The sequence below is a fragment of the Rhagoletis zephyria genome, unplaced genomic scaffold (assembly GCF_001687245.7).
Source record: "Rhagoletis zephyria isolate East Lansing unplaced genomic scaffold, Rhagoletis_zephyria_1.1 Rzeph_scaffold_00156, whole genome shotgun sequence".
Classification (NCBI taxonomy): Eukaryota; Metazoa; Arthropoda; class Insecta; order Diptera; family Tephritidae; genus Rhagoletis; species Rhagoletis zephyria.
Window position 1 is genome coordinate 342,831 of NW_016157240.1, and position 9,399 is coordinate 352,229.

General features: G+C 34.6%; 1 protein-coding gene across 1 annotated transcript in view; it reads left to right on the forward strand.

Annotated features, from left to right (window-relative positions):
• Positions 1-8,622, forward strand: part of CanA1 (Calcineurin A1) — an 80,871-nt gene extending 72,249 nt beyond the window's left edge. The window contains exons 12-14 of the mRNA XM_017605801.1: positions 7,500-7,587; positions 8,128-8,225; positions 8,307-8,622. Of these exons, the coding sequence (XP_017461290.1) occupies positions 7,500-7,587; positions 8,128-8,225; positions 8,307-8,578 (458 nt within the window). The 3' untranslated portion in view covers positions 8,579-8,622. The remainder of the gene's footprint in view (positions 1-7,499; positions 7,588-8,127; positions 8,226-8,306) is intronic.
• The last annotated feature ends 777 nt before the right edge of the window (positions 8,623-9,399 follow it).

Below are 9,399 nucleotides of genomic sequence, written 5' to 3' on the forward strand. Positions count from 1 at the left end.
GATATAGACATAGTGCAGCGAATTAAAATTCAGCGGCTCCGCTGGCTTGGCCATGTCGTTCGGATGGACAGAAACGCTCCTGCTCTGAAAATATTCAACGCGGGCCGCGATGCTGGGAACAGAGGAAGAGGAAGGCCTCCTCTGCGTTGGAAAGACCAGGTGGAGAAGGACTTGGCTTCACTTGGCATTTTCAATTGGCGTCAGTTAGCACAGAAGAGATATGACTGGCGTGCTGTTTTGGACTCGGCCAAAATCGCTTAGGCGGTTACAGCGCCAAATAAGAAGAAGAAGAGTTTATGTAAGCTTCTACAGACAGTCTTTGCTTCGAATTTGACCAATCCGTAAGTACAAAATTTTAAACACCGATCAAAATATTGCTGGTAGAATTCCAGTTGATATGCGACATTAGTCGTGTGGATAATCCCAATCTATGCTACTTTAAAGGAAGAATATCCCTTATTTATAAAGTGACACTTAAATTTCTACCAATACTCGCCACCTCTGTTCCATTGGAAAGGCAATATCTTCAAAAAGTTGACCGTAATTACCAAATATCGATTTAAGACATTTTTAGAATTTTTAAATTTTTCAAAAATATACATTTTTTAAAACCCTCACAACCAAAATTTTCGTTCTGTATAGCTGGAACAATTTTCAATATTTTTAAAAATCCTATAGTCTGCTTGTTTTTTTACCTAGCATTGAATTTCAATAAATTACATATTATTCTAAAGACCACTAGTAAATCATGATATTTTTGGCGTATTCTGACACTTATATTTATGTTTAAAATATATGAGTTAAACGCAGAGTTTTTATTCAAAAGTCGACTTTCTTTCGTCGATCGGTCGACTTTCAAAGTCGACTGTACAGGGTCGATCGAAAATTTATGACACTTATATTTATATATAAAATATATGAGTTAAACGCACAGTTTTTATTAAAAAGTCGACTTTCCTTCGTCGATCGGTCGACTTTCAAAGCCGACTGTACAGAGTCGATCGAAAGTCGAAAGTCGACTTTCTAGTAAAGTCGAACAACCCTACGTGGGACTGCCACCTAACCTAACCTATATGCAGAGTTGCGAAACATTGTAACCACATACATTGCATATTTTAAATATGCAACATAACATTGAATAATCTTTCGTAATTTTCCATTTTCACGACACCAATCGCAACTAAAACAAAACGAAGCATCAAGTTTGTTTTATATGCGCTGATTACTTATTATGCGTTTCGATAACTTTTCGGATGCGCTTTGGAAAAGTATACATTGTCGACATTTCGTAGTTCGACGTTATGAAACATAATTCTTTGTATGTTTTGGAAGTCAGCCGTTTTTCGCAATCTACATCGATATGTATCGTCCATTTTTTCAAAACAAATTCGTTAATACTTTTTTGTTGGCAGAAAAAAATATTTTTTGGTTATGTTTTCCTAGCGTCATTATTTTACATGTTAATACAAAAAAGTGTGAATTTTTTCACTTTTCGACAGCTAATTGCCCTGAAACCATTATTTTAATGAAAATAATACTCTAAAAGTAGGGCCAAGCATTACGGTTACTGAAAAGTTAACAATAATGAACTTTTAGTCAAAAACTATAGACTCGTGCTACTTTTAAATAAAAAAGAGAAATAAATTTTAAATGTTACAACGCCTCCTAGTTGCTTAGGTTCATTAAATATGAAGACAGCATCATTTCTAATTCAAAGTCACTACACCTCTGATAAGCTTTGGTTGAACTTTAATAAAGGTGTGCTAATGAAAATAAGAAGGCATTTATAGCACAGGCCAACCAAATTTAAACAATGTTATGTTGACTAAAATATTGCAGGCGATTCTTATAAAATTTTCCCGTAGAATCCGAATCTGATCCTAAAGATATTAGAGTGGCTAGTTTTCGAGTAACTTAGGTTTAAAGGTGCCGAAAAACGCGTTTTTGGACATTTTTAAGCCTCTGTAAAACAATAAAATGATGCAATATATCTGTCTGTGTAGGAGGATACGAAAGCCTAAACACTTCCTTTTAACACTCAAAATAAAAAAATACAATATTTACTCAACATAATTTTGTTGGGCAGTGTAATGAGTTCATACATATGTATACAAGAAAATTGTTGTAAAAAAGATGCCAAAGACAGACTGCCAACCGCCAATGGACCTGTAAAAAAAGTGGTTTCGGAATAGCGATGAGTACACGATAAGGAAGTTTGAGGCAGGTTTCGTAAAAGCAAACATCTCAGCTGCGTTTTATCACACCTATGAGAATAAAGTTGGTCCCTTAAACGTTATTTACGCAGTTACAGTAATCTGTCTGGTGGGACATCTCCCGCTCTTGGGGACTTTGCCGCTCAGGAGGCAACTGTATCAAGTAGCCGAACAAATGCATCTAGAGTTGTGCTTCCCAGCACTCTGGTCATCACAGCGCTCCAAAATTGGGACGATATAATTCTAAGCTTTACGGATTCCAATTATTGCATTTATAGATTTGTACATTGTTGAAAAAAATAACATCTTAATCGTGCAGCGGCAGATTCCGTACAGCACGCGTGACCTACCCACGTTTCAAACACAATACAATGTACCGTAATGCTTAACCCTACTCTAATCTTTTATGCTGTATTTTCCATAATTGTGATTGAAAGGGTATTATTTTCATTCTATAAATGGTTTTAGGGAAATATACTGTCGAAAAGTGATAAACAATTGTATCACAAATTTTTTATTAACTTGCAAAATAATGACGCTGGAAAAAATACGTCAACAAAAAATGTTTTTTTTTTCGGCCAGCAAAAATGTAGTTTTTTTTTTGGGACAACAAAAAAGTATGTATTTTTGAGTCTTTCGAAAAAAATTGACGATGTCGATGTGAATCGCGAAAAACGTTTACAGCCTTCTTTCCAAAATGGCATCGATTACTCATTTTATTTTTCGTTTTGCAACTGACGCTGAAGAAAAATAGTACATATCGACGACTGAGTGGAAAATCGATTTATCTCGGCAGCCAGTTAGAAAACTCCCTATCTCAGAAAACTTTTCAAGAACGTCGTATTTCAGAATTTAGTTGAAGAACGCGCTTTCTCAAAATTTGATTGAAAAACGCCCTATTTCAGAATTCGGTTCAGAAACGCTCAACCTCAGCTGCCGAGTCAAAAACTCCCTATCATATATATTTCCAACATACTTTTAGTTGAGACAGGGCGTCCTTCAACCAAATTCTGAGAAGGGGCGTTTTTCAACAAAATTCTTAAATAAGGCGTTCTTCTACCAAATTCCGAAATAGAGCGTTGTTGCAAAGTTTTCGAAGCGGCTGCCAATATAGGTCGATCTTCCACTCAGCCGTCGACGTTCTAGCAAAAAAATATCATCTAGTTCGGCTTCTACGAGGAACGTTAACCCATTATGTGAACGAACATGTTCGATAGGCGCTGTGCAATAAAGCCATAAGAAATAATGCCATATGGCTTTATTTCACTCCACATTGAGAAATAAGGCGGCATTTTTCGTATGGTCTTGTTTCTCAGGATGGCGTTATTGCACATTTTATAAATTTTTGTGTAATGTTTACGTAGTGCACAACTGGTGTACATGTAAAAAGTAACTCGGTAATTCTCTAGCTTAAGGTACAACTTGCAAGAAAAATGTCAGGAGGGGTACCATTGTTAATATTGTTAACCGTGTAAAAGTTATTAGCAAAACAATTTTTTGGAATATTGCTCTTTCTTACGAGCAATTGCACACTCAAAAATGCACCAATATCACCAATATTCTCTTCTGATGCACTAGTAGAATATATTATTTAAAAAACTTTTTCAAAAAGCACATAAATTTTACAACAAAATATGGTTTATTTTGTTATAAAAACACAAGTAAACAATGTTCCCAAACTTAATTAATATTTGATATTGAACCACTTGAACCGAACCGAGCCGCGGTTCAGGGATTCTCGTGGACTAGTTCTTGTACCGGTACAAGCTCCTTCTAAGTGGTCCGAACCACTGAACCGAACTGCACCGATGTTTGGAGTGGTTTGCAGCAGGGTTGTTGCGAATATTCGCATTCGCAACTGCGGAGCTTCCGCATTAATTTTAACATTCGCATTCGCTTTCGCATTCGCAATAATCAATGCGGAGCTTTTGCGAATGCGAATATTGTGCAAGTGCACTGACAAAACGTATATCTGGTGAACAAAATGACGAATTGTAGCCAACATTTTTTCTTGTGGAGATGCTACTTTAAAATTGTCCCCCAATGTCAAAGAGTAAGATCCTTTAAAAGGTATTTCCAGCGGAAATGTTCAACGTCTAGCTATAAAGAGAATCGAATATTTGTACGTTAAAAGATAGCCTTCAATTAGGTAAGAATTATGTAACTATCGAATATTATTTGACAAAGGTCAGTTGAAAAAACTGGATGCATCGCTAGTATTTTTCTACTTTTTCTTAAAAAAGTTTAATTATTTTTTTCTCATAAAACTTATTATACTTAAGTTCCGTGTTTCCTCTTAAATATTAGTCTTCCAGCTCGAAAACAAAAACTTCTATTTTAATTTTGTGTAAATTGTCAAAATTATATGTAAATAAGTTGACAGCCAAGTTCACAAATTAAATAAGAATTAATTCAAGGTGAATTTATAAATTATAATAAAACGGCCAAAATCAAAAAACTAATCATTCAAGGTGAATTTTATATCTATTGAGGAGTGGGACTTGGCATGTAATATATCGTTAGTATAGTATGTAAAGGGCTAAATTCACATCCTCGCTGAAATACAAAAAGCCGTAACTAACTAAAAATCCAAAATTCACTTTTTGATTGGTTATGATGCATTTCATCGAATCATAAGTCCCCACATCGTTTTATGCAATAAAAAATTTTAGCTGGTTGTGGCTTTTTTGCATTTCAGCGATAAAGTGAAATACGCCCTACCCATACTATATTAACGATGTGTTGAAAATTTGTGTTGAATTGCCTCAAGGTATCAAAGCACATTGAGCTCATAGAATGGAACAACAAAACGGATTTGATGGTTTGTGTTACCGACAGCGGTGAGTAATTAATTGTGACTGCCTGTAACTAGGAAAAGTCGAGCTCAGCTAATAAATAAAAATTAATTAAAAGCTATTCATTACAGGTGAACTTTTCCAAGAAGTCACCCGAGAACTAAACAGATCTGAGACCTTCATCGTCCGTGATTCCAATAATTCAAATAATTGTAAAAACGGGGTGCCTCTTCAACAAAATAACAAGAAATATAACTATGTAATTTGGTTGGCAGCCACGATTTCAAAATAAATTTTCTCCGAAATTTTCATTCCTAGAAAATAACAATTTATTTGCCATATCCACCTATTTAGAACCTCGCTATAAGCACACATTTTTCAAACCAGTCACAGAAGACAGGATTAAAAATGACTTACAAAAACTAAAATCGAAACACGCTGAAGACGTAACAGGTTTTCCAAATTCTGAAACAAATAAAGAGTTGGTTCTCAAAATTGGAAAACAGCGGTGTTTAAACAACGATCTTGCCATGATGCTAGATTGAGAAGATGAAAGTTTCATATATTCGACAGCCCCGATGCAATCCTCAAAAAGGAATTATTGCACCACAATAAAAAAGAAATATAACTGAAAGTCCTCTCAATCGAAAGTAATTTACAACTTTTCCAAGTTTCAAGTTCTTCAATTTTGTCGCCTCGAGCGAGTAGTTATTTAGTGGCGCAAGTTTGATTTACGACCCTTTAAGAAATAGGCTGGAACCCGAAAAGGCATCAAAATTACTCTTTATTAAATACAAAGTTGCAAATTTTTAATTTAAGTACTAAATAAATAAATAAAAAAAAAGATTATTAAAAATTACTAATTTTTCATTTACCTAAATCACCTAATGTACTCACCTAATTTTTTCTTAAAATACTTGACATCCGCATTCGCATCCGCTGTTAGAAACGGTTGTTTTAAACTGTATCCAATCTGCTTTCCTACGATTTGAGACATATTTAGGGAGTTCACAAAGTGCTGTATACTGTCGGACTGTTGTATGTCATAATCTTTAAACAGCTAAAACTATATTTAAGGAATTCGCAAGCTAACACAAAAGTTTTATTATGAAATTTCCCGCCGCTAGAAGATAGTTGGTGGTGATTTTAAGTCCTCTAAACATTTATTTATGCGACACCTTGTGAACCACTCAATTGTTTCTTTATCGGTACGGATAGGTTATAAACGGCATACATGTGGTCTGAAAAGAAGTTGTCTTTAGAGACTCTCCATTCATTTAAAAGTTTTCGTCCTGTTAATTGCCACATGTAATGTCAAGCTACCATATTCCTCAAAGATTGGGGTGGAGGTTGTGTTTCTGCGTCGGGCGCCATGTGTGTGGGAGCCAACCGAATTGATCTTCCACCGGATCCGCTATTAAGACGTTGTCCGCATCGCTAAACTGTATCAAAACCTGGGTTTACATTTATCGGTGACATAAACCAGTTTATATCCATACATTATTAGTCCACAAACCCGCTGTTTTATGACAGAGGAGAAGTGCGGCTGAGTCAGCCTTACAGTGGTGGATATTAGCCTGTGTAATTCACACCAGATTTATTTAGCAAGTAATAGATGCGGTTTTGAAACCATTCGTCGCCTGCGCATCTGGGAGGGGATCCTGGATTTTTCCTTAGGATTTCCCTGGTGACACTCCAGAATTGCCTCAAAATTCATTTTAGACCTATGCGCTAGAAGAATTTTTTATTGGTAAAAAAACATAAAATATCCCTGGCCCAATGGATCTGTAAAAAGAAAGGTTTTAAGAAATATAACTTTTTAACAAACTTAAATATTTTTAACTGTAAATATCAGATAATCGCTTCATAAATATGACATTTTATAAAAACTGCTTATCTGGAGATAGGTCCGTTTTCACTTTAAAGCCATACTATTTCATTGGGTTCCCAAACAATATTTTAACGATAAACTTTTAATATAATCTTAATAAAATATAATACAGAATTTTTCAAGGGAAACTTGTTATTTTTCAATACAAAGTTCAATCTTCTAATATAACTTAAGTTGTTTTAATAAAATTTCACAGAATTTTTCACGTTTATTTTGGCAAGAAACCCGTAAAAAAACACAAATTAATGTTAAAATGCATGTACATTTTTTGCTCTATTCAGCTGTACGCCAGATATAAAATTTCTACAAAAAAATTGATTTGACTGATTTTGTTGCACGCTTTCTTCCACACAAAGTACACTTTAGTAGTGCAAGTTATAAAAAACTAGCAAAACTATTTACATATATGAAAAACATTTTGGCTGGCACTCACTGTACTCATATATATTTATGTAAATAAATTGAAATTATTCGAACGCGCAGCTTAAAAATATGCCTAGCTGTTTGCTTATCTGCCATTATTTAATTAGTTTGCTAAATTTTCGTTGGTTTGGCTTAGCAATAAAATATATCTTCTATATTTTTTACTTTATTCCACAGTGTCTGGGGTTTCAGCGCTACGTAAAGAAATTATACGTAATAAGATCAGAGCCATTGGCAAAATGTCACGTGTCTTCTCGGTTTTGAGGTAATTCGGTATATTTTGTTATTATATTAAGACACACGTACAACATGTACATACATATGTACCTACATAGATAAATACATACGTATGTATGAATATGTACAAATAAATATACCTAAATACATATTGATAGCTTAGAGTGAAATGTTGCTAAGTTCCATTTTACAAAATTTACAGGGGAAGAGAAAAAACTTCGCGTGGCCATTTTTTTAAGTATTTCGCAAGATTTGAATACAACATTTTGCGTGTTTAAAGAAAAGCAAGGCTCCAAAAGAATCAGATGGTTCGATCTTTATTAAAAGATTCCGTGTTATTTTTGCCTTCTTTGGGACTTAGCAAATTTTCCTTTTACTACATATGAACAGGAAAAAATAAAATAAGTACATTTATCCTTTTCGAAAGGAGGCATTTTTAATTTCTCTAGCCTCCTGTATTAAAATATGAATTTTCATAAAAAGTGGACTTGACAACTTTTCACTCTAAGCTAGCGATATGTACATAAATACGTTTTCTAAATTGCATTGCCTTTTATCGCTTAAATAGGGAAGAATCAGAATCGGTATTGGCATTAAAGGGCCTCACACCGACCGGCTCTTTACCGGTAGGAGCACTATCTGGCGGCAAGGATTCATTACGTAATGGTAAGGATATCACATACTTAAATGTCATCGTAAAATTTGATTTTTTAATAAATTGATGCACACTTTTATTTCTTCTCTTAGCACTTCAAACCCTGGGCGCCACCCAACAAATCACTTCGTTCGCAGAAGCGAAAGGATTGGATGCTGTCAACGAGCGTATGCCTCCACGGCGCCCTTTAATGGTGGGAGAAGGTAGCAGTAACAACAAAAACACAATTTACAAAAATGACAATAGCAACAATGTGACCAACAGCAATGGTAATAGTACCGAGATTAATCTAGGTAAAAAGATTGTCAAACAGGTGACAATTCGTTCCACCACCACGACCACATCAACCACCAGCAAATTTTAATAGACTGCAGCTGTTAAGTTTTTCTAAAAGCTTTTTAAGCGACGTAAACATCAAAATATTAAAAAAAAATATTTTGTCATTAATTTTTCCTACTTCTGATTAACAACGAATTTTGGGTTTTTATTTCTTAGAAGAATTTGTAATTTTCATAATTGACAACTTTTGAATATTTTATTTTAAGATTTAGTACATAATGGCGTTGCTATTTATTACTCCGATTTATCATAAATAAATAATTTACCTTAATTCCGATGCTAAAACAATACCTTTGCATGTTGATACATACATATGTATTTTCTTCGCAAGGAATTTAAGCACATTCTGTTTAGAACAATATTGATAAAAACATACAAGGCCGGATTTAGAATTTTTAGGCCATGGGGCCAATAGCTGGTGGGGCCCCTCAAACTATCTCAAAGTTTCATGATAAAAGAAATTCATCTGCTCTCTTTGTCAGTGACTTTTATAAGTTTCATACTCATAAAATTCATAAAATTGAAATGTACGGTCTTTAACGTAGGGTCGGCCGTTCCAACTTCGCCGGCTTTAAAGCAGCGGTGGGCAAAATTGGAAGATAAGCACTCGGCAAAATTTCAATAGCGAAAGAGTAAGCTAATAAGCACCCTGCTCACAAGAGTAAGCTCGGCTTCAGGCGATGCGGTCTCAACGCCTCGCTGGTCTTCCGACGAAAACAGATTAAATAAGGCCTGCTTCATTTAGAAAAATTAATTTATTCAACCAAGATAATGTTTTAAGTACAATTCCGCAAAAAGTTTACTCGCGTTTCCTCGAACGTTCGTAATTGTTAAAAAGCCATAAAA